Below are 25,725 nucleotides of genomic sequence, written 5' to 3'. Positions count from 1 at the left end.
GCGTTATGAGGCGCAAGATGGGCTCACAGTCAAGTAAGTAGTTTTATCGATCGTAACTCGACTTCTACGCATGAAAATATGCCAATATGTGATATCCATATAAAAATGGATCGAGTTATTTTGCAGCATCATCATTGCATATAACACGAGCATTTATGCTGTGGCGGTATACACACAATTGACGTGCCTTGATGATGCTGCAAAAGAACTAGATCTACTTTATATGGATACCATATAGATAATTAGACTCTGAAGCCCCAGAAAGTTTTAGTTTTACTGCCTACAAGAACAGACTTATTGTAAAAATTGCTCTAAGAACTTATGCAGATGTAAAAAAGCTGAGATTCCCTGTACATCTCGATGCAGATGAAAGAAAATGTTTGTAAAAATAGTATTAATAAATAATATCAACTTACTTTTTAGTTATATTTCTGAAATATTAGTTTTTAATGTTTTTTTCTCATTTAGTACAAAAAATAGAAGACAAAGCAAATATAATGAAAGGTGGTACGAGGTAGAGTATGACGATTTAATTATAAGAATTCTATGATAAAATTTTATTAGGATCTTCAAAAATGAAAAATGAAGATAACGTATATATACATAGAAATTATAATTTGCATCGAGAAGTTAGCGCGTGAACCTTTACGCAGTGAGCCGATCTTGCGCCTTAGAAAGCGCTATTAAAATATCGATATCTTGGCCAAAAATAAACTTACTAACATTTTCGTAAGCTCAAAATGTTCCTTTTGAGCCATTCCATTATTATTGTTAATTAAAAGTATAAATATTTAGAGCTGAAATTTGCTTGAAACCCTTATAAACAAATTAATGTACAATTTTTTTAAGAAAATTTTAATTTCAAAGGAGTATAACTTTAAAATAAATGAAGACAAAGTAATTTAAAAAACTTTGTTTGGAAGCCTATTCATTAAACTTTAAAATGAGACCTTGTGAGGCTCATTTTCATGCATAGAAGCCGAGTTACGATTGATAAAGCTTCAAAAAATACTTATTTTGCAATTTGCAATTTGCATTGTGCACTAATTTTACAATATCTTGAGTTCTAATTGTTGGATTTAAGTTTAGTAAACGTTTTTTCTTCGTTTTTTAATAACGAACACATTTTATTTCAAACATTCTTTTTTATCTCTTTTAGTTTATGAGCCAGAGCCTTATAAACAATTTATAAACAATTAAATTGTTTATAACAATTTTTTGACCACTCGGATCAAATTCCACCCCCGAAATTCGTAATCAGCAACCAAAAATCCATAAGAAACCGTTGAGTTTGTCCATGAGAATTGAAAAGGACACGGTGACCTCTATTTGACGCCTAGAATATTTTATATTTTATATTCTTTCACGTCTAGATTATAGGTTCAGTTATAGTCAGGAAAAAACGTATTTATGCTGTGTATTTATGCCTGGTTTACAAGGTTTGTGGGGTCGCCATTCTTGTACCCGGGCCGCCATCTTGGAAAAACTAATGCAAAGAGTTATTGCGCTGTATCTGAGGATGAAAAAGAGAAAATCAAAGAAGTAGCCTCATCCTACTAAAGAAAGAGAAATGTGTAGCAAATCCATCAGCAAAATGCAGCAGATTATGGTTGCCAATATTTAAAGAAGAAGTGAACAACAAAAATATACCAACAATAGAGAATAGCATAATATATCTCTATCATACACTACAAATATGGAACACAGAATAAATAAAAACATAATTTACAACTTTTTTACCCCAAAAACTCATTGTTACGAACAGCCCCAAACATAAAATCACATAACACATAGAATTATTGCACAAATATACAAACGAAAATCAGAATTAGATGTATCACACAGCATAAAACACATTCCTCGTCATATCTTTTCAGCCAACAGCCAATCGGCTGTTTCCTACAATCATTATAGGCAAAGTACATTCAAACATACAGCATTTTTTTGGTGACTCAGCATGTGATCAACCAGTTCTAGCGCTGATGATGATATTTTGTATATCGAAAACGTTTTGTGATTGATGTAGCCCTTGAACGGGTTTTAATAAAATTGTATACCTTTTATCAAGGATTTTTCAATAAAAAAAAATGTGTGTGTACTTTGTACGCACGTAAGAAGTTATACTTCTCTTATATGATTATATGATTATAAACGAAATTAATATACTTTTTATTTATATTTTATTTAAATATTAAACTAATTTATACTTACTACTTCTTAAACATTTTTATTAAAACAGTGCCAAAAATTAAAATAATAAAAGAATAAAACACACACAAACACATTAAAAATTCCACAAATGATTTCTGAACATTAATTGTCGGAAAATTTTTTAACTAAATACGTATTTTCTGAAAATAAAATTATATAATCAATATACTTACAATCATAAAATGTATAAAAAAATAAAAAATAAAAGTTTCTATTGGGATTCGAACCAACTTACCAGCGCGGCTGGTATTGGCGTTGTATTGGGGTTCACTCGCATTAAACGCTTCGCCACGGAGACAGTGTGTCATTATGTGCGAAGATCGACTAACTAAACGGATTAAACTTTTGACATTTTTGAATTATGTAAATCAAATTATTTTGATTTTGAATTGAATAAATACAACAAAACATAGAGTAAGAAAACAATATATTAGGTGAATATTGATAGAAATTTTGATGGTAATTAAATTATGTAAATAAAAGTATTACATACTATGTATTTTGGTAGGTTCAAATAGGTAGGTACCTATGATACATATACAATTATTACGTACCTGTTGCTTTAAAAAATATTTAAAAATCACTACAATTATAAACTTTTTAACTTTTTTGTCTCTGTCCTCACAACAATAAAACTAATACATTATACATTCATTTACCTTCATATTGAACAATTATTTATTATTGACAGATCATTCCAACACCCAATCAGAGCCCGTATAACGACTAATAAATTTCGCAATCACTTGCATCGTGCAAAGTGGCTATGTTCAAATATTATAACAAAATTTGATCAGCTATTTTTAAAACACTTACCAGTGTAAGATTCTTTAGCTTTGAATAAGCGAGATCGTAGATCGTCCCGGTTGATTGTTGTTATCCACAGTTCTCTATGCCTTCGAGCTAATAGGTTTTTTATCAGTAATTTTGCGGCACTCATACTAGTCACAGTTTGATGGGCTTTCACATTGGCATGCAACAATCATCTCTTCTATGTTAATAAGTCCAAAAATATAATATGAAAACTATTTAAAAAGGCAGTATAACCATTAACTAACTTTTTGTTTGTTGTTTCTCTTCCTACAAATTTTAAAACGCAATAACCATACATAACTAAACCACAGTCCCACAGCTGTGCCACAGCTGCCATATTGGATAATTTTTGTCATGTCATTTGAACATCCAATCAGAACAAAGTTGTAATGCGACTGCGCCGGGATCAAAGGTTTTAATCCTATTAAAATTCACCCTCATATCGCGCATAAAGAAGTATAACTTCAAAAATTTTTGTGATTAATAGTATACAGCCAGCTACAGAACAATTATTCTTTCCTTGTGGATTTAATTTTTTTTTAACTTTTTTTGATGCACATTAAGAATAATAGTCTTCATTTTTCGTACAGTATCCATATAATTCCCGTTTCTCCATTATTTTATGTCTTATGTTATTACAAACAAAACGACCTCAGGGATATTCTAATTCAAGTCAGTACAAGTTACAAAGATGTTTGGCATACTCTCAATTACAAAATAGAAATCACCCTACATTCGCTAGATTTACAAAGCTGAATATTCTTGTACTTAAATCTTAAATAAATTAGCAACCAAATTAATTTATATTTTATCTTCTATAATATGTAATTTAATGGTTTGCTTATATTAACAGATCAATTGCATAATAATATATTGATGTTTCTATTATAACTGTTTCTAATAACATTTATATCTCTGGTTTAATTAATTTATGTCAACGTATCTGAGATCCGATGGACTTGACCTTAACGCCAGCTGCTGATCTTTACACTTACGTATAAAAAAGTCGTAATGATAAGTTTCTTTCCTAAAGTGTATAATATAAATTATATTATAATTTTAATATCACTAGTTTTGCATGTTTATTGTAAGTAATGATTTTGTTATAACAATAAGAACTTCAACAGTGGAAAGCCACAAACCACTAAAGACAAACATGGACAACTGCTTACAACAACAGATGAGCAAACACGAAGATGGCATGAGTACTATCCAGCTATCAATGTTCGTATAGATGACGTCAAACAAACGTCAACATTTTGGGAGAAGTTACGTCAAAATTACATCAAATTTTACCTCAAATATACGTATAAAAGTCACAGCGATGTTACGTAACAGTTTTACGTTATTTCTACGTAACCTTTTTAACGTCACATAAACGTCACTTTCTAGTTGAATTTTCCGTATAAATAATATATAAAAAGGACTTAAAATTATTGTGTAAATAAAACCACATACATGATGCTAACACATTTATTAAATATTTGAAATAAACATTTATTATATATTTGACTTTTATGTGAGAGGAAGATACAAAATTATTAATAGCTACTTTATATAATACATAAACATACCCTTAAAGTAATCTTTATTCTTAAAGTGTAAACTGCACACTTTCATATAAGGACTAAGCTCTTATCCCATTTTTAGAAGTTATTTCCATACATTTCGTTTTTCAACTAAACTGCCTTTGAATATAATTCCATCTTGTTTATTCTTTTTAGGGAAAGAATGGAACGATAAATTACTATTACGCTTTATCCAAGAATCACATTGAGGCAAATAAAAATAATAATTTGATTTTTTTATCAAACAAACACATTTTAAGCACGGAAATGTAAGGTTATGTATTAATGTCTATTTGAAAGGTTCGAAATAAATACGCGATGGCGCTGCAGTCTTAAATGATATTGCCTTACGTGGCCTCACCTACCAAAAAGCCACGTTTTAGGGACGAATAAATTCATACGTATTATACCTACCAAAGAGCCACGTTTCAGAAACGAATAAATTCATACATATATAATATACGTATTAAAATTTCGTATCAGTAACGTCATTTTTTGATAGAAGTTACGTAACAATACAAAAAAACTAAATTTAACGTTAAGGTAAAGTTATCTTGCTAGCTGGATAGCGAGCTCACAGAAGAAGGAAATGAGCCTCCGTTTCAAGAGGGTAACGACGTAGAGCCAAATGAAAATTACCTAAGGATAAACGAGGAAACGCCAACGAATAAGGAAATAACAAGCAATGCGGCACCTGAGGAACAACAAGGCAGCGGGAATGGACGATATCCCAGCAGAACTATGGAAATAGGACACTAAGAGAACCGTGAAGCTAAAATAGCACTGCTATTAGCAGATATATGGGCTGAAGAAATCCTACCTACTGAATGGAATAATGGAATTATAGTTAAGCTCCCAAAAGAAGGGGACGTACAGCTATACGAAAACTGGAGAGGAATAACGTTGTTGTTATGTTCCCTAAATAAAATATTAGCATTTATTGTTCATTAAAGAATCAACAATATAATAAACACAACTCTCAGAAAAGAACTAGCGACTTTCAGAAAGGAAATATCCTGTATATACCAAATTTCGACGGCAAGAATCACCATAGACGAAACTATAGAAGAACGCAACTTTGATAGACTTTGCTAAAGCCTTTGACAGCATAAAACATACAGCCCTGTGGAAAATCTTAAAGCTAAATAAAGTATAGTATTTTTACTACAAAAGCGATATTACGTAGGTCAAAATTTTTGACGTAAGAGAACTGTGAAAACATTAGAATGTGACTTTTCATTATTGCCATGTTTATAATGAACATGGTAATAATGAAAAGTCACATTCTAATGTTTTGACAGTTCTCTTACGTCAAAAATGTTGACCTACGTAATATCGCTTTTGTAGTAAAAATACTATACCTCCTAAAATCGTTGAAATAATCAAAATGATGTACCAGCAAAGAACATATCATGTATTGCATAAAGGGCAAATGACAGATAAATTACAATAGAAGTAGGTTTAAAACAAGGTTACATAGTATTACCTTTGCTCTTCAATATATGTCTTAATCATATACTGGAAACAACAAATGAGAGAAAAAATGGGATACCTTGGATCTACCTTCAGAACAAGAAACTAGCAGATATGGAATACGCAGATGATATCTGTTTCGTGGCGAACCCAATAGATGATATGAAAACAGGGTAAGGAAGCTGGAGGTAAAATCGGCAGTATTGGGTCTTAAAATCAACACTAACAAGACAGTAGAGATGAGAATAGGAGAAATAAAACAGGTTCAAGAATTTTACTACCTATGTAGTATAATCAGTGTAAAAGGTGGTGCTCAAGCAGATATTAAACAGAGAATACGAAAAGCAAAACAAGCCTTTGGAACCACCTCAAATATATGGAGATCAACACAGATTAGGCAAAATACTAAAATAAGGCAATCTAATGGTAACGTGAAAACTGTGCTGGGAGCACAGGGAGTGAACACAATTTATGGGAGTGAAACATGAGCAATAACTGACGGAAATTTAAATAAAATCCAAGATTTTGTAAATAGATGTCTACGTAAAATTCAAAAGGTATATTGGCCCATATCACAGCAAATGTAGCACTATGGAGTAAAACTAAACAAGAGTCCATCAGAACAACAATAAAGAGGAAAAGATGGAACTGGCTGAGACACATCCTGAGGAAAGAAAATGCAGATATGACAAAAGCACTCAAATGGAGTGTAGTAGGATAAAGAAGCAGAGGACGCACGACCAAAACATGGAGGAGTACCAGCAAAAAGACTACAAAAGTATGAAGAAAACCAGGGGAGAGATAGCAACCATGGCCAGAAATAGAGGGGAATGGAGAAGCTTAGTGGATGCCCTATGCTCCTTCAAGGAGTCATAGGATTGAATATATACAATGATTTTGTTGGGATCTTGTAATTATGTATTGTTTCCAAAAATCAATTGTACTAAGTTTTACTAATTTTTTTTCTTCTGGCATCGTGACCCTGAATGGGTCGTTGCCTATCTGGTTATGTCCTTCCATTCAGATCTCTCTGGCGCTCTTCTCCTCAATTGTCTTATATTTATGGTTTTCAGGTCGTTATCCCCACTTAATCCTACCATCTCGTTCTGGGCTTTTCTTTTTGTCGTCTTCCTATCGGCTTGCTCCTATAAAATTAAACAATTTTCAGTGACAATAAAGCTTATTTCCACATGAAGTTAATTCATAAAATCTGACTAATATTTTTTTATTAATATTTTTTTATTTAGGGAAAGAAATTTAGTCCATTGAAATAATACATTTAGGGTTGCATTTCTTAAAGGAGTCAATTTTATTTTTTTAATGTGTAGGGGGTTCAGTAGAAGCTTAAGTTCAAGTTTTTGGGGTCGCCGCCCTTCTCCCCCGGCTGCCATCTTGGAAAAGGGGGTGCAAAGGTCTTTTGCGCTGTATCTCCTAAACTAGCAACCATACAGAAAATATAAAACAATAAAAACCTTATCTTCTAAAAGGTATATTTAAAATCCCTAAAAAGGGCTGTATCACAACAAAACGTTTTCGGAATTAATATTCCATCATCAGTGTTATCACAGGTTTACATGCTTTAAGCCACCAAAATGTACGGGTAAAAACCCTTAAATTGATTTTAAACAGTTAGGGTTACAATATATTATCCGATTTTAAAGGATTTTATAATCAATTTAAGGGTTTTTACCCGTACATTTTGGTGGCTTAAAGCATGTAAACCTGTGATAACACTGATGATGGAATATTGATTCCGAAAACGTTTTGTTATGATACAGCCCTTTTTAGGGATTTTAAATATACCTTTTACAAGATAAGGTTTTTATTTTTTTGTGATTTATGGTATACAGCCAGTACAGGAATTTTTTCCTTGTGATATACAAAAAATCTAATTACACTTAAAATGTAGCAAATTAAATTTTCTACAATTTTATGTCTATTACTTTTTATTGTCAAGTGACCAACAAAAAAGTTATAAACAAAATAAGAGAAAATTTTGTAAGAAGTTTCCTTTTGGAGGTTATAACTTTTTTTTGCGTTCATTTTGCAATAAAATAACATCATACCGATTTTATAGAGTATTTTTCAACAAACCATTTCCACTATAAAGTTGTTTAATTTTATTTACTTATCTAGGTTTTACAGCGCTCCAAACTTCACTATATTCTCGAATTCTCGTAGGAATACAATAAAAACAAAACCTTACTTTTCTATCTATCTATACATTTATTATGATTTTAACATTCCTATGCTATTATTAAGCTATTTTTGTCCCTTTTCCCGACCACCTATGAGGTAGAGTCTGGAGGCGCGTTTTTGTGTGGCATCCCCAATAGGCCTAATCCACGGACAAGTTCTAGACAAAATAATATTATTCATTATTGTATCTTGAAAAAGATCTATCATAGTTTATTATTTTTTCATTTTTTTCGATGGTCCAGGCTGCGAGTCAAGATCTGAATCAGTATCCGAGGTGAATTATTGTGGTATAATGAGAATTAGAGTTGGCGTCATTGTCGGTAATTCATCTATCAATTCATTTTCTTCAATAATTACCTAATGTTGATATGTCCACGATGTTGCTACAACTTTCACTACCACAATAGAGGCACACTGGTGAACATTTGAGGTCTGCTTTTCGGCAACCACATGCACTTCCAGTTTTCATTGCATTTGCTAAAGCTGAAGTTCATAAGCTCGGGGGCACTGGAGGCTTGGATGTTTGGATTGGTATCCAAAATTTTCCATGCTTTTTCCAGCCCCAATTTTCTGGATCACAATGTTTACCCAGACATGACTGAATCTGGCGATACACTCGGAGTCTTTGGAAACGGGCTGCATCTTGTGTTGGAGGAAGTGAGAAGAGATTAAATTCATTTTTGTCACTGTTTTAGCGAATCGTTTGTATTTCAGGGTTTCCAGAGAATCGTCTTTATTTCCGCCATATAAAGAGACGAAAAACTTCGCCGACAACAGTGAGTAAAGATGGCTCGCCTTTCCCACTGACAAATAATTTTCCCCAGAGGTTTCTTACAAATAAAATAACCACCACTCATGATGCGGTCTTACAAAAAAACATACAAAAAGATAGAAACAAAATTGTAGAAAATTCAATTTGCTAGGTACATTTTATGTATTATTAGATTTTCCGTAGGGTTGGTAGTTTACGAGATATAGCGCGAAACCCCTTTGCACCCCTTTTCCAAGATGGCGGCCGGGGGACAAAGGCGGCGACTAGCGACCCCAAAAACTTGAACTTAAGCTTCTACTTATCCCCCCTACATATAAAAAGTCTCCTCTAACAAATGCAAAGTATGGCCTAAAAAATGTAACATTTCAATGGACTAATAATAATACTCCGTATTTATAGAAAACACTGCTCTTTATTTCTAAAATAATATCTATCTTTTAAAGAAAAATTCAACCCCTTGACTCACGCCAATGAACGCACAACTTCTTGTCTCTTTTCTTGTAATCTTTCAGAGGCCATTAAAGATATTTGACCGTTCATTCGGTTGCTATGCTGCAAGAGAGTGACCTTGAGGTAAAAGGCGCGGGCCCTTTTCGTTTCACTCGTACAGACTCTAAAATTACCCGCCATTTTTTTTTCTTTTTGTGGTATCTGAATGCGATGAGCTTATAATATTTTATATCCAATGCGTGGCTTGTGCAACATTAAAAGGGTAATCATATTTATAATTATTATTATTAGAAGGTTATTTTAAATTTTCGTTATAAGGTGAACAAATTTTGTAATGTTTTTGTGGGGAATGCAATGTATCAATAGAATTTAAAACAAACGAATACGTCTGTTAACTTTTGTGACTTTTCATTAAAAAGTTATTTTAAAGTATTAAGATACTAGGGCGGTCCAATAAGTACTTAGCCTTTAACATTCGGATGACCAAGGGGGGTAAATTTGGAACCCAGCGTATGTTTTTTTTAATAAGTTCAAAAGTATTTTCAATTTTTAACTCATTATTTTTTTATTTGACTTTAATATCATTCTAGATATCCTCATATTTTGAAATAAAAAATATTCCCTATATTTTACGAATAAAAAATATATTCTAAAGTTGATGTTTAGTAAAATACCGTCTATTATGTGGAATTCCAAGTAGTTTTACACTGCTCGTTATATTTTAGACTGTGGTGCCTGTTATGTACGAATCATGACATTCCTGTCTGCTACAGTTAGTCATTATTATTATTTCCTGGCGTATATTCAACATAACTATATCTGATATTTATCTAAAATTATCAGAACTGGATGCGAATAAGGGTCCTGGTCCTGATGGATTGCCTCCTAGCTTTCTCAAGAACTGTTGTTTTATATTATCCAGACCTCTTTTTCACATCTTTAATCTATCCTTAAATACGGGTGAATTTCCAGAATGTTGGAAAAATAGTTTTTTAACACCAATTTATAAAGCGGGAGATAATTCATTGGTGAATAATTACAGGCCCATTAGTATAATTAGTGTAATACCAAAGATATTTGAATGTTTTGTATGTGACTATCTTAAAGCTTCACTTGAAAAACAACTAGTAGACCAACAATTTGGATTTCGGAATAACAGATCAACCGAATGTAACACACTAGTATTTGTGGACTTCCTGAGGAAGGCATTGGAGAGGGGTTGTAGGGTACATGCACTATACACCGATTTCTCCAAGGCCTTTGATCGGGTCAACCATAATATTTTAATATTTAAACTTAAACAAATGGGTGTTAATGGTCCACTTCTTGAGTGGCTGAGAACATACTTGATTGACCGAGTTCAGATGGTGCGTATCAGGGATTTTGTTTCCAGTGAGATTAAGGTTCATTCAGGAGTACCTCAGGGTTCACATTTGGGGCCCCTGTTATTTAACATATTCATCAATGATATACACCACTGCTTCCGACACAGTTCACCTCTGCTTTTTGCAGATGATCTAAAGTTCTATACAATTATCAACAATACAGAAGACTGTATTAATCTTCAACATGATCTTGATCGGTTGAGTGAGTGGTGTATGTTGAATGCCATGGCCCTGAATGAATCTAAGTGTCATGCTATTTCTTTTGGACGATCGAGAGACCTAATAGAATATAATTATAATATACAGAATATTCCTGTTGACTGGGTTACTGAAATTCGTGATTTGGGAATTAATTTAGACTGTAAACTTTTATTTGAATCACATTATACATCAAAAATTTCCAAATCTTTACAAATGCTTGTTTTTATAAAAAGATGCACTAGAGACTTTCAGAATATTGATGCAATTAAATTACTAAATTGTTCTTTAGTTAGACCTCATCTAGAGTATTGTTCTTGTGTTTGGTCTCCATCTTACAATATTTACATAACAAAAATCGAGACAGTCCAACACAAGTTCTTAAGGTACATAGCATATAAACTGGGTATACCTTTTGAGTTAAATCAGTTAAATTATTATCAAATTGAAACCCAATTGGGTATTCTCTCATTGCGTGACCGACGAGTAATTAAGGATGCAAGGATGCTCTATGGCATAATTAATTCAACAGTTTTGTGTCCTCAGCTACTTGAGCAGGTTGGTCTCCATGTACCTCTCCGCAGAACTAGATTAAATCAAACATTCTATGTTCCTATCCATAGAACCAACTATGCATATAACAACTTTTTATCTCGAGCACTAAGATGGGCAAACACTCAACCTGATCTAGATTTCTTTGCACCGAAGTCTGAATTCATCTCTGGCCTCAGACGTTTGTTTGTTTGAGTAGTTGTTGGATATTCATTATTGTGATATATGAATCTGATTTATGTGTTTAAGTTTGTGATATTTATATTTTATTGTATTATTGTTTTATTATTACTATTTTACTGTAGTTTTATTATTTTTTTTTATTATTATTGACACATGTATTATGTATATTGGACTTATAAACTTGTAATCTTATTGGGCAGTGTCCCGTTGAAAATAAATAAATAAATATATTATTGTAGTTTCTTAGTATTTTGTGTACATATAAGATATGGCCCGCAAATATCTTACTGAGGCTGAGTTACACAGTCACGGATTAAGAATCTTGAGTCCCCTAGGCAAACCAAGCTAGGAGGCACCCCCTGATAACCCCTCCATCTCCGAGCGGCATCTCTTTGATATATTAATATTAGTGGACATTTTGTAGATTTAAAATTAAAATTTTTGTTTTATTTTATAAAACGTGTTGCTTGAAGAAAGAAAAAAAGAAATAGTAAAGAAACTATTTATATAATTTTGATTAAATTTTGCAATAAAAAATTATTTTTTTGTCCTAGTTATCCATAAACAAACGATTCATTTTAAACTATAATAGTTTTTCTAATAATGAAAAAAAATAGAAGGTCGTAGAAAAAGCATAGTATTCTACTCACATATATTGGCTATTACTCACCTTGATGAATAACGACACTCGCCTTCGGCTCCTGTCGCAAACTTCATCATCGTGAGTAATACCAATCATTACATGCTCGTTGAATAATATACTTACTATTCCTTATTACATAACTGTGTAATTATAAATAATTTTGGATTAAATATATTATGAGTTTTCAAAGCCATATAATTATTATAAAGCAACTTTTCTGAGTTTCATAGAAACAAAACTACTTAAAATATATTCTACTTCCAAATTTTCGAGCACATCATTCTCAATAGCCATAATTGAGGGAAATGCTAGTCCAGGGCTTCCCAAACTTATTCGTACTGTGACGCCCTTGGGACTTTGCTATATTTTTGCGACGCCCCTTAACCCAACCCCCAATAATACTTACCAATTTTAGTACTAGCCTAGTAACAGGTTATAGTTATAACAAAAACAATATTTAAACATTTATAATAAATATGCATAACGTATGTTCACATGTACCTATGGGTGGCATTTTCTTATGGATTCATTTTGAATGCCCGCCATTTTTGTAAAAGTCAAAATCTAAAATGACCTCATATCTAAATTTTAATCTTTGCATGTGTAGTATGTGTGGTCCAAATGATTTATGCTTCTACCATTAAATGCACAATAATTCTTATATTATTATTTGCACGAGTCTGCCGCACATAGGTACCTACATGTAAAGATATGTTATGCATTTATTAAATGGTAATTAATATAACCAAAGAGTTCAAAATATTTCCTAAAAAATATTTTTACGCTCTTTTCAACTCCGGTATTACCATTTGAATAATTAAAATATACAGGGTGAAAGAATTGAAAAAATAAACAACATATTTTTACCAAAAAAAATCAGGTAAAACACAATTTCTGGTAAACCGATTCTTCCGGTTAAGAGTTCGATCTTACACATCAAAAAAGAACGTATTTGGTTGAAGTCAGACTTTTCGTTTAAACTTTATCGTGCTATTAGTCACATATATATCGTCGGCATTTTGAATGCCTGCCATTTTCGTAAAAGGTAAAATCTGAGATGGCCTTATATCTAAATTTGAACCTTTGTATGTGTAGTATATGTGGTCCAAATTATATGCTTCTACCATTAGATGCGCAATAATTCTTATAATATTTGCACGAATCTGCCGCACATAGGTACATGTGAAGATAAGTTATGCATTTATTACATGGTAGTTAACATAACTAAAAAGTTCAAAATATTTCCTGAAAAATAATTTTACGCTCTTTTCAATGCCGGTATTACCTTTTTGAAAAATAATATATACAGGGTGAAAGAATTGAAAAAAAAAACAACATATCTTTACATAAAAAATCAGGAAAAACACAACTTCTGGTAAACCGATTCTTCCGGTTCAGGAGCTCGATCTAATACATCAAAAAAATAACCCATATACCAAATTTGGTTGAAGTCGGACTTTTCGTTTAAAAGTTATTGTTCTATTAATCACATATGTATCGTCGCCATTTTGAATGCCCGCCATTTTTGTAAAAGGTAAAATCTGAGATGGCCTCATATCTAATTTTGAACCTTTGTATGTGTAGTATATGTGGTCCAAATTATATGCTTCTATCATTAAATGCACAATTACACAATTCTTATAATATTTGCACGAATCTGCCGCACTATTTTGCGTTTCGTGATTTCAATGCCAAAATTAAAATTAAAAAGATAGTAAATAATTTTTAATTGGGATAAAATTGTGGTTCCTTTCTGTTTGTAAGCGAAGACCGTGTGGGTATGAGTATTAAAAAACGAAAAAGTATCAAAAACATCGACTAGAATTTAAATAAAGTGGATACTTTATCGGAATTGATTATTTTAAAATGATTTTAACGCTGAGGTCCAGATCAGACAAGAAACCCTTTTGAAGAAAATAATATGCATGTTTGGTGGACAGGTAAACAAATAACACCCCCGATTTTATGTCTATTAACTGTTCCTTCTCGCATGAAGATTTAAAAATATATAAATGAAACGAAGTGGGATAAAGGTCCGTGGCAGGTAGATTCGTTTTTGATAATGGGTCACGATAAAAATTTAAGTACCTTGGCAATGTTATAAAAAGTCAAATGTGAGAATGAAAAAGGACCTAAGTTGTAGCGTCGCCGAGCCTTCGGTATTTTTACGGGGCTGGGATGCTGGTCCCTCATCTCATAAGATTTTTAAACAGAAATACATACTAGTTTATCTGGGAAAAATTATTTATTTCACGTAAAAATCTTATGGTAGGGGAGCCCAAGCGGGGATTTTTGCAGTTACTCGAGCGCGTCAGATTATTACATGGAGAGAAACCTTGTACCCTGAAAATATACCTCTACTATATATTGGCTCTTAATGCAGGGGAGTTCGTTAAGGAGGGCCGAAAAAAAATCTTTCCTTAGAAAAACTCGAAATCGTCAGATTAAGATACGGTAAGTTAAGTACATGCAAAACAGTGTAGGTATATTAATGGGTAAATGAATGACAGATCGAAAAACTAAAAAATACTTACTCAATATTTTTTTTAAAATCTATCGAATGATACCAAACACGACTTCCCACGGAGAGGGGTGGGGGTAAATTTAATATTTTAAATACGAATCCCGCGATATTTCGCGAAATGAACATCAGATCGAAAAGCTGAAAAATACATGTATCTATTTAATATTTTTGAAAAATCTATCGAATGGCACCAAACACGACCCACCACGGAGGTGGAGTGGGGGGTTACTTTAAAATATTAAATAGGAGCCCCCATTTTTTATTGAAGATTTGGATTCCTTACGTAAAAATAAGTAACTTTTATTCGAGACCTTTTTTCGAATTATGGATAGATGGCGCTATAATCTAAAATACGATTATTGCAAATGGAAAAATTAAATTAAAAATGGAAAGTCCCCACTAAAATGGAAAACTTTACTTAACTTTTTTTGGTTTTAGGGCCTACTATTCACAACCCAATAGGTCCCCAAAGCGCTCGAGTGACTGCACATTTAGCATACTTTGCTCCCCTACCAACTGATTTTGCTTTTGTTTTTTTTTAACAAATTAAGAGCAAAAATAAAATATTTTTTACCTATAAAACTTTTCTTCTACATTTTAGAGAAAAATGGTTTGTAAAACTTGTAAGTCATACAAAATTCTTTAATTTTGGGAGCTTCCAAATTAGAAAAGTACATAATCAATTGACCGAGATAATAGCAAAAAACCCTTATTTTTGCTAATAACTTATTTGTGGTTTGTATAACGACAAGCAATATAACTACTCCACTCCAACTTGTGGCAGTTAATAAGTTATTAAAGTGTTTAGAGTTATTCAATTTGTTTATTCCAGAGAGAGATTATTTAAACAACTGTACCAACCTTTTATAGGCAAAAGATGATTTTTTTCGCTATTTATGATTGTTTATAACAAAACAAAAAGCCAAAAGTCTAAAAAATTAGCTGGATGTCTTCACGGAATTGTCATCAGCTACCCCCCCCCCCAAATCAAAACCTGCAATTACGTGATCGATGAACACTTGTAACGTAAAATGATAAGTATAAAATTTTATTTGAAATTTTTAAAGATATCCAAATGGATTTATAAATTGATAACGTTTTAAGTCCTATTGGACCATCATCAGTGAAAAACTTCTTTAAGTACATCCAATAATTGGAACTAGCCACATAATGAGATCAAATGACCCTTAAATTACATAATATATACAGTAATGCGCCATATATACAGTATGGCGCAAATGAAAGTAATAAATCCGTCAGATATTTCGTATGCCAACGACCCATCTGCCTCTTGGCAGTTTAACGTTGAATTTAAGCGAAAAGCAATGATTATTTTTTAAATAAACATTTTTTTCTTTTTTCTGAGAGCAGTAAAATGTATTTTAAATTAAATAAATCACATACATTCATCTTCTTGTCTCAATTAATTTAATTAAAATTTTTTTATTATTACGTTAACGTTTATTTTGTTGGATAGACAATTTAAAAACCTTTCAAATAAGCTAGCACACGACCCTTATTCTCGTTTAAAAATCATCTATTACGTCATCACGCCCAGACGAATGAGGTAACTAGTATGATATATACCAAAAAATCATAATTTAAAAATACAAATCGACTTGTTTAGGAATTTTTCCTTAAAGTGAATGACTTACGAAATAACGAATTTATTTCTTTCATTTGCACCATACTGTATGTATCTATACTTGGTCTATCTATAACTAATTTATTATGTCTGTATTGTCAAGAAGAATGGAGTCAGATAAAATTAAATTGTTAGAAGATTTTCTTAAAAAGCAACAAAAACAAAATTTGTTTAATTTATGAATGTTCTTTATTTTGATAACGATTTAGTCCAGAACGCATCTGTTTTGAGATGGACGTTGAGAGGTGACTCATATTTTTTTTGCAAAAATTGCTTGGAATTAACTCATATAATAATAATTGAGTTATCCTCCCACTCAAAAAGGTCCGGAACATTGTTTAAATAATCTAAATGTCAAAAAATTAAGGCAAAATTCGATTTTTATCTTTGATTTTTGATTATAACTATAAAAGTATTCACTTACGAGAAAAGTTTCACTAACATTAAAGTTGCGTAATTAAATTTCCTACAATATAGGATTGGTTAAAAATTTTAAAAATTGTCACCCTTGTTGCAAAATAGCAATAGAAAAACTTTATGATATAATAAAACAATACTGTAAATTTCATTAAGATCGGTTCAATAGATTTTGCAATCCAGCTTTCGCAGAAAAATTCATTTTTTCAAAATGTTTCAGGACTGAAAATAAAGCAGATAGCAAGTTGAACTTTTTTTGCATATAGAAGAATACTGTACCTTTCATTTGCAATTTGCAAAATTAAAATCGCCTATCTATCACGGCGTCAGGAATTTTTTTAAATAAACAATAATTTTTGGTGCTACGCGCAGGACAGCAGTGTTCGATTCACACAAGTTGATTTCCATCAAAATTTCTTCCAATCTTTATCTAATATATTATTTTCTTGCTCTATACATATTTTGTTGTATATTAATATTTTAATTCCACAAAAATCAAACTAATTTGTTTATTGTTTGTGAAATATTGTTTAAAGGACAGAGTATGTGTTTTTGTTTTGCAATAAATAAATTTATTTATTTATATCGAAATTTAATAAAAATTCAAATTTATTAATCATTATCAAAGGTCATTGGAATGCCCAATCAGAGCAAACGTATCCGCTGTCCTGCGCATAGCACCAAAAATTAATGTTTATTAAAAAACATTTCTTGACGTCGTGGTAGTTAACCGATTTTAATTTTGCAAATTGAAATAATAAAAGCTACAGTATTCTTCTACATGTACAAAAATATTCAACTTGCTGTCTGCTTTATTTTCAGTCATGCAACCTTTTGAAAAAATAATTTTTTTTGCAAAAGCTGGATTGCAAAATTTATTTTGGAAAATCTATTAAACCGATCTTAATGAAAGTTACAGAATTATTTTATTCTATCATAAAGTTTTTCTGGGTGAAATATAAAAGTCCTAAGTGTAGCTAAATGGTTGAAAAACGTAAAATGCGAATACTTGTTTTTATGGTTTTTTTTTTTCGCAATTATTGCTATTTTCCAACAAGGGTGACAATTTTTAAAATTTTTAACCAATCCTTTATTGTAGGAAATTTAATTACGCAACTTTTATGTCAGTGTAACTTTTCTCGAAAATGAATACTTTTAAAGTTATAATGAAAAACGAAGAAAAAAATCGAATTTTTCCTTCATTTGTTGATATTTTGATTATTTAAACAATGTTCCGGACCTATTTGAGTGGGAGGATAACTCAAATATTATTTTATGAGTTATTTTTAAGTAATTTCTGCAAAAAAATATGAGTCACCTCTCAACATCCAAATGTACTAATATTTTTACAGATGCGCCCTGGTCTAATTGCCTCCCACCAAACATACTAAAATACATTCTTCCTACTCAAAAAATTAAACGTTGTGATTGTAGTTTATTTTTGAATATATTTACAAAATATTTCATTATTGTGTAACAGGATAAGTTACAATGATGCTTCTCTTTGTCACTTGTAACAGTGGCGTGCGGCGACATTTCTAGAAAGGTATGCAAATTAAACAAAATATTTTTTGACTATTAAAAATATATTTCGGGATACTGGAGTTAACTAGAATATGCATATTTAAAGAAATTGTATAACTCGTCAAATTTTAATTCGCAAAAATGTTTAAGAATTTTTTACTCTGTATAACCCGTGGAAAAGAGTTGAGGCAATAAAAACCCATTTTTTCATGTTTATATCTCGTGTTTCGTTTTTTGAATATATTTTTGTTAAAAAAATATTTTTGACTTAATGAAGTGAAAAGTGCATATAGAAGCAAACCTAAGCATATCAACTAATTCACCCTTATCCCAAAAATCGCACATGAAATAATCAAACCCCTTTAACGTTGTAGTTTCTATTAGCCCTTTTTTTGAACATAATCAATAGCCTACAATCAGACCCCGAATTTTGATATTTATGTTGATCAAGCAGGAACAAATATTCCAATTTCTATAGATATTTATACCATTCTCTCAAATATCATTAAAACAATATTAAGTATATATTTTATGTAAAATTATCTCTATTGCTAATATTAAGTTATAACGCAAAATTCTTAATTTTTTGAGTAGGTACATGGAATCACCTTTTGTTGGAATTTTTCCAGACGAATAGACGGAATGAGACTTCATATTGTAGATTCCCTTTCGTCTTCTTCATTCGTCATCTCCTTGCCTTATAAATTGTAAAATGCAGAGATAAAGGATGTTACCAGAAATTGGTTCCAAGAGAATTTTCAGATAGTGCCATCTATGGTGACATCCTTGGAGGCTATACCCAAGCTTATGTATGTTGTGTTGTATAAAGTAGTAACAATTTTCCAATATACAAAGGGAAAGAATTGTTTAGAAGAACATTACAGGTACCATTTCGGCATTTACACATACAAGACACACAGTTTTACAATAAAGTAAAAGTAACTGGAACCAAAAAAAGATAAAAAGGAGAAGAGGACACATGCAGGTTATATTATATCAACTATTCACAAGTTTGTTTCAGGATTTTTTTTAAATCGATTTCCGGATTGCAAATCTACACTTCAAAAAAAAAACTGTATTAAAATTCGTTGTGGTGTATTCTTATGCATAAACTTCCTATTTTATGGTCTATATGAAAATAGATATAAAACACATAAAATAAGTGTTTAAGAATACATATTCAACTTTAAGAATAATAATTTTTTCTCTTTGGTTATTAAAATCATTTACATTTTATTAATGGCCCTGAAGAATAGAAATTCTACCAATGAGAACGAATAGTTCCATGTTATTATATGGTAATATTTCAATAATAGTGCCTTTTTTACTGCTTCATACATGTAAATTAAACTTTATATTTAAAAGACACGCAACTACTAATATCGAAAATTACGAAAACCTTTTAATATTTGCGTTAATACGGTTAACAAAATTATCGACTGTAAGAATCAGCTATTTATACAAATAATTGTTTAATTGTAATAATTTTGTGCATTAAGAGGATATTTAAAAAACGTCCCTCTTTAACCGTCGAAGATGCATCCAGCCACTACGACGAAGAGAAGGAAAAGAAAGAATAGAAAAGAAAGACAAACCAAGGAATAGAGGCAGGTCCGGACTCGTCTGGACTACGACCAAATTTTACAAAATCTTATTTGTTGATGATTTTCTTCATCTGCTATTTTTTACGAAGAACATTATTTGTTATTATCTCTTTGAATTTTATATATGATTAGATAATTAAATTAGTCTTTCTCTCTCTAAAATTGCGCATTCTTTACATCTGACATATTATCCTTATTTTCCTTAATAGCTTCCTGTGGATAGTTCAAAGTTTAATAGATATGTATATTATATGAATGAATTATTTTTTACGGACTTACTATTAACAAAAATATGAGTACTGTTAAATGGAATAAATTAATTTTAAATTACATTTTTTTAACTCTAAGTAGAAATTAGAAATAAAAATACATTTCGATTATGAGACAAATTAAGATTCAAATGGTTGTGGAGATGATATGAGTTTTTACTATTGAACAGCCGTTATAATTGCTTTTTTAGTTGACTTTTTTTTGGGTGTATTTGTAAATAAAACATCTTAACTTTTACGAAAATTCCATTTCATTTTTATTACTTTTGATAATATTTTCAGCGGATATTACAAAACTTTATCGGTCAGCTTTTCTTGTTTTACTAACAAATTCTCAGTATATCTTTTTATCTTCGGAAATATGGTCTATAATCACGGTAGAGAGAGACCGGTATGCCTATACGCAATCTAGCGAAGGAGTGACGTCACGTGCGAAGCAAAGTTTCTATTAGAACACTAACGCTTGCCCTGTTAGTCGGTTAATATTAAATATAAGCATGAATATTTGGTACTTTATTTTATAAGGTGTGTAGTTTACAATTTTTTAACATTTTTTGGGTATAGGTTTTCTGATTAATGAAAAATAAAACAACTATTTTCGACATTTCGCCGTTGCATAAAGTGTGTATATTCATATTAATGTAGGAATATAATAATGTTTTTTCAATTAATAAGCATGTAAATGAATTCTATTTTATACATATTTCGATGGTCGGATTCATTACTGGAATATTTCGAAAATCGTGTATTTTGAACAAAGTAGATAGAATGGTTAAATATTAAAAACACTTTACGAATTACTTAACTAACGTTTACAATAATTAGAGGTTACAAAATATCTTCAAATTTTCATTGGCATTTTCCAACGTTAGCTTACTTTACAATGTTCCAATAATGAATCCGGTCGACAATTTATAATGAAGATTTATTGCACATTTATTGAATACCTATACATTATTAAAATTTATTTCTTAGAGTTAACAAACTTTGACATTTTTTTGTCGAGTTTTCTTTGATAGTTACTCAAACTAATCTTTCTGTTCATTTCTCTTAATCTTATATATATACGTGTCCTACTGAGGCATAGAAGTACCTCAAATGGTATCGTGGTATTCACAAGTTGAGCAAAAGTTTTCTGTGCCAGCTCTTGAAAGATTTTAGTTTTTTTTGACAAAGAGCTTCCATGGATTGTACAAAACAGTGATTCCATTTTTAGTGCAGCTTCCCACAATTCTTCGTTTGGGTACAGAAGAGAACCTCTTGAGACTGTCTGTAGCCAATCTGGTTCCATATGTGTCTCATAGGTTTTTGTAGGGTTTCCTAAACTATATTTATGTTTGAATTTGTATGCCACAAAACCAGCAACATACCTCAAAGAGTCCCGATGAATTTTTTCTTTCACCTCATAATTTTCTGCGACTTTCAAAATGTCATCGTCAGTTATATGATCCTCCTCCAAGTAGTGAGCTTCTATAAATTTAGTTTGAAGTATTTTGTCCTCTTCAGACTGAGATTTTTTCGAACCTTCAGTTTTTTCTATCAAATTAGACAGCATTTTTTGTGTCAAGCAAATATCTTCTGATGCCGAAATATTGCTTGGCAATTGAGGACTTTCTATTGAGCTGTTACTTACGCAAGATTCAGTAGTTTCAATAGTATTGCGACATTCTGTAAAGATCGCCGCCGAATTTTTTCCTAAAATATACCACCTTAATCTATATTTAAAATCTATTGGCGAAGGATGATCGTTTGCACCACCCATTCCTCGAATATAAGAAAAAAAGAAAAAAGTTCTCTAGCACGTCCTGATTCAGCTTCGAAGTAAAAATATAGTCAACGTTGTATTTTGCTTGTAGGTAAGGAAGTAACTCTTTCAGAGATCTATTAGTAAGCAATATCCCTTTTTGAAATGGAATAAGTCCTTTATGTTTACCAACCCGCATTGAATTGACCATTTCTGACATTTCATCCAGTAGACGTGTATGCTTATCTAAATCTGTACCATATGCATTTCGTGTTGGAGAATTGGCAACGAACTTAGATCGTGAATTTAACAGATCAAACCAATCATTAAATAGCTGAACAATAACAGAAGCTTCTTTCCAATAGCTATCCTTTGGCATAATTCCATTTTCTCCAGCATAGCTAATAGCTTTTGCTACAGAATTTGACAATAATTGAACTGCAGGCCTTACTCTTTGCCTCATAGAACCTTTTAAGCAGAGATGATGTAGTGTCAATTTATGCGCAATTGTCAATTCTGAAGTTGATATATTTAGTAGCGCTTCAAAGTAATCCTTGTTGATTATTTTATCGTCAATGACAAAACCATTATCAATTATATGATTTCGAGCAAGTTTAATCAAATGCGGAGGATCTGCAAAAACAAAAATATTTAACGATTTATCACAGGGGTGGTTAATAAAACAATTTTTGTCATATCCAACACTCAGCTGAGACCAAAGGGCAGTATTTCCAGTACCCATGTCACTGGTGATCGCTACTACAATAAAATTTGCTCTGAACAATTCAGATACTATTTGCTCAATAATATTTTTTTGCATTGGCTGATCAAATTTGTAGTAAATTGGTTGTTTCCAGTTTGAAAGCAAACCACGCACCATAATAGTTTGACAAGATCTGTGAGGTCCTATGATCTGTTCATTTTTTTTATCGATCTCGATTTTGTTGGAAATATAAACTTCATCAAAGCTGAGTACACAGATTCTATCAGTTTCAGTAAAGTCCAGAGATTTCTTTTTCATTAACGTTATAACGCTCGTTAAAATGCCCTGATTTACGTCAAAACTTGATACCCAGCGTCTTAGGGTAGACAATGCAGGTAAAGGGTAATTGTTGACCCTCAGATAGCGATAGGCTTTTGGGCTGACACTACGCAAAGATATTGCTGATGCAATATCCTCTGGTGACCACCAGATTCTTTTTTTTTCTGTACCTATTAGTTTTTTTATCTGTCCCGGTGTAAAAACTTTGGCTAAGATATTTTTATATTTCAAGGTTATTTTTTCTTCTATCTTCTGAAAGTTTTCATTCAGTTCTAAATTCTTCTTTTCTAGAAGCATTATTTTCTCCTTCAATATCTTTATTTCAATTTGACTTGCTCTGAAACAATTACCCAATTATAGTCGATTCGCTAATCTGAGACACAACTGTCTACACTACAATCACAATAAAAATGCACTATATATAAACAAACCAAAACACGTTCAATGTTCGAGGAGCACTCCCAAATCATGATTTGGGGATGTTCCTCGTGCTTGTTTATTTCTGTTGCATCTTTATTGTGATTGTAGTGTAGATAGTTGTGTCTCAGATTTGCGAATCGACTATACCTTAAAAGTTTAATAGAAAATAATTAAAATAATTTTTCTACGACAGTTTAATAACATGCTAATTATTAACTATTTTTGACTAGATAATAACACCTATTACTTTACCCGTGAGTAGTAGTTCATTACTCACGGGCTGAAGTTAGGTTCAAGTGGTGCATGCCACTTTTAATAATAATATACCTATTATAATATATATATCAAAACTAGTTAATTGCAAAAATGCCACAAGAAAATAGCTTCAGAACAACAAAAATTTTGACGTTTATCATTTTCAGTGACAGTGACATTAGCGCTATGTTGTTGTGTCTATTCAAAAGAACTTATATTGCGTTTATTTTAAAAACGTTATGTTGTATTAAATGATTATAATTTTAATCTCGAGTAGTTGATAATTATATTTTTTTAAATTAAAATAAAAAAAAAGGTCATAGAAAAAGTATAGTATTCTACTTGCATGTAATTGCTATTACTCACTCTGTTCAATTATGACTACATCACCGTGAGTAATAGCCATCATTACATGCTCGTTGAATAACATACTATTACATCTCACTCACTGCTTTTGATAAATGGGTCAGTATAAAGTAGGTACACTTACTTTTCTGTTTCAGCTACAGGTAACGTTGTGGGATTACTTGTTTCAGTTTCCATATTAACATCGTTATCTGATATCTGTATTGGATTTAAAATGCAAGAGGTACTTGCTCTTAACATGTCCTCTACATCCTTATGTTGTCTTCTCTTCTTCAGTCGTGCAACTCTTTCTACTTGATTTTGTAAATTGGAGTCGTGATAACCTGGTAGTTGTAAAGTAGGCACAGCATCAGGTTTTAAGTATCTACTAGTTTTGCAGGTATATTTCAGCAATTTATGTCGTAGAGGAATTTCAAAAGAGTCAGCATCAAAATGTTTGGAACATATGCATGCTACAAAAAAATGTATATTTATGTCACAATAGTTTTTTTGATACGCCTTAATAAAAGAAAAAATATGAATCATGGGATACCTACATTGAATATATATAACAATAAATAAGTACTCACCATTTTTCAAATTTATTTCATCTTGGCGCCGACATGCAACCACCCATTGCTTTACAAACTCTTCATTTTGAGGAAATCGAAAGTATTTTATGTTTGATCCTTTCGTCACCCGATTATAATTCTTACAATTAGCTACGGCACAACCCGGCATGTCTTTGTTAGTACATAAAAACTGAACAAAACAGACTTAAATAATAGAAAAAGATCGAAACGAGAGGCTTTGTAAAAACAGTTCATCTACCGTACGATACACAAATAGATCAACCGGGACACGGGTGGTTCCTACATCTGGAACCTGTACTGTTGCTTCGTAGGTGACATCATGCGCGTCGGGGTACACATTTTGATTTATTTACAAGCATACCGGTCTCTCTCTACCGTGGTCTATAATGCAATTTAATCCATAATTTTGGGCTTATTGAAGTTGCAAAGCACTTCATGCCGGACGATAGGACACTAAACCTGAGTATTGAATGATATTCTTGTGGGTTGGGTCAACCTAGAGTTGAGGTATTTTTAGCATCCATTCAGTTGAGATAATATCACAGAATACGAGATCACAACCCTGCACCACCGTGCAAATATATGTTCGCCACTACAAGGTCTTACGGTTCTCAGTACAATATTTTCTGAGTGAAATTTGGAAGAAAAGGTCTAAACTAAAAGTCTATTATGCCTGCCCCTTTCTTCCGTCCACTTACTCTGGCACTCATGATTCCCTCCAAAAGCCGATCAGCCTTCTCGAGTCCAAACCGCGAGTATACTATAGTGTCATATCTAATTGTGGAAAAGTTCCCCAAACTACTTGTGGCATTGTTGGGCAAAATAATGAGGATATAAAGATCATACGTACATATTTAGCAGTTTTACTTTCTTCCTTTCTTTACTTTACTTTTGCT

General features: G+C 31.6%; 1 protein-coding gene across 1 annotated transcript; it reads right to left on the bottom strand.

The window, feature by feature from the left end:
• Positions 1-7,063: 7,063 nt before the first annotated feature.
• On the bottom strand, positions 7,064-24,977 carry LOC126886276 (THAP domain-containing protein 1-like). The gene is made up of 4 exons (XM_050653145.1): positions 24,827-24,977; positions 24,382-24,709; positions 12,854-12,869; positions 7,064-7,210 (listed from the first exon to the last, which is right to left on the bottom strand). The coding sequence occupies exons 1-4, from the start codon at positions 24,975-24,977 to the stop codon at positions 7,064-7,066; spliced, it is 642 nt and encodes a 213-aa protein (XP_050509102.1).
• Between the last annotated feature and the right edge of the window lie 748 nt (positions 24,978-25,725).

Source organism: Diabrotica virgifera, chromosome 6, assembly GCF_917563875.1.
Source record: "Diabrotica virgifera virgifera chromosome 6, PGI_DIABVI_V3a".
Taxonomy (NCBI): domain Eukaryota; kingdom Metazoa; phylum Arthropoda; class Insecta; order Coleoptera; family Chrysomelidae; genus Diabrotica; species Diabrotica virgifera.
The sequence above is the reverse complement of the archived record's forward strand: the minus strand, read 5'-3'. Positions and strand labels throughout refer to the sequence as shown.

What these genes read in the sequence shown, in the direction of transcription:
- LOC126886276 (XM_050653145.1), bottom strand. Translation starts at nt 24,977, where the DNA reads ATGCCGGGTTGTGCCGTAGCTAATTGTAAGAATTATAATCGGGTGACG. An exon ending in TGAAATAAATTTGAAAAATG is followed by an intron (nt 24,710 to 24,826) that starts GTGAGTACTTAT and finishes ATTTTTTTGTAG; the next exon opens with CATGCATATGTTCCAAACAT.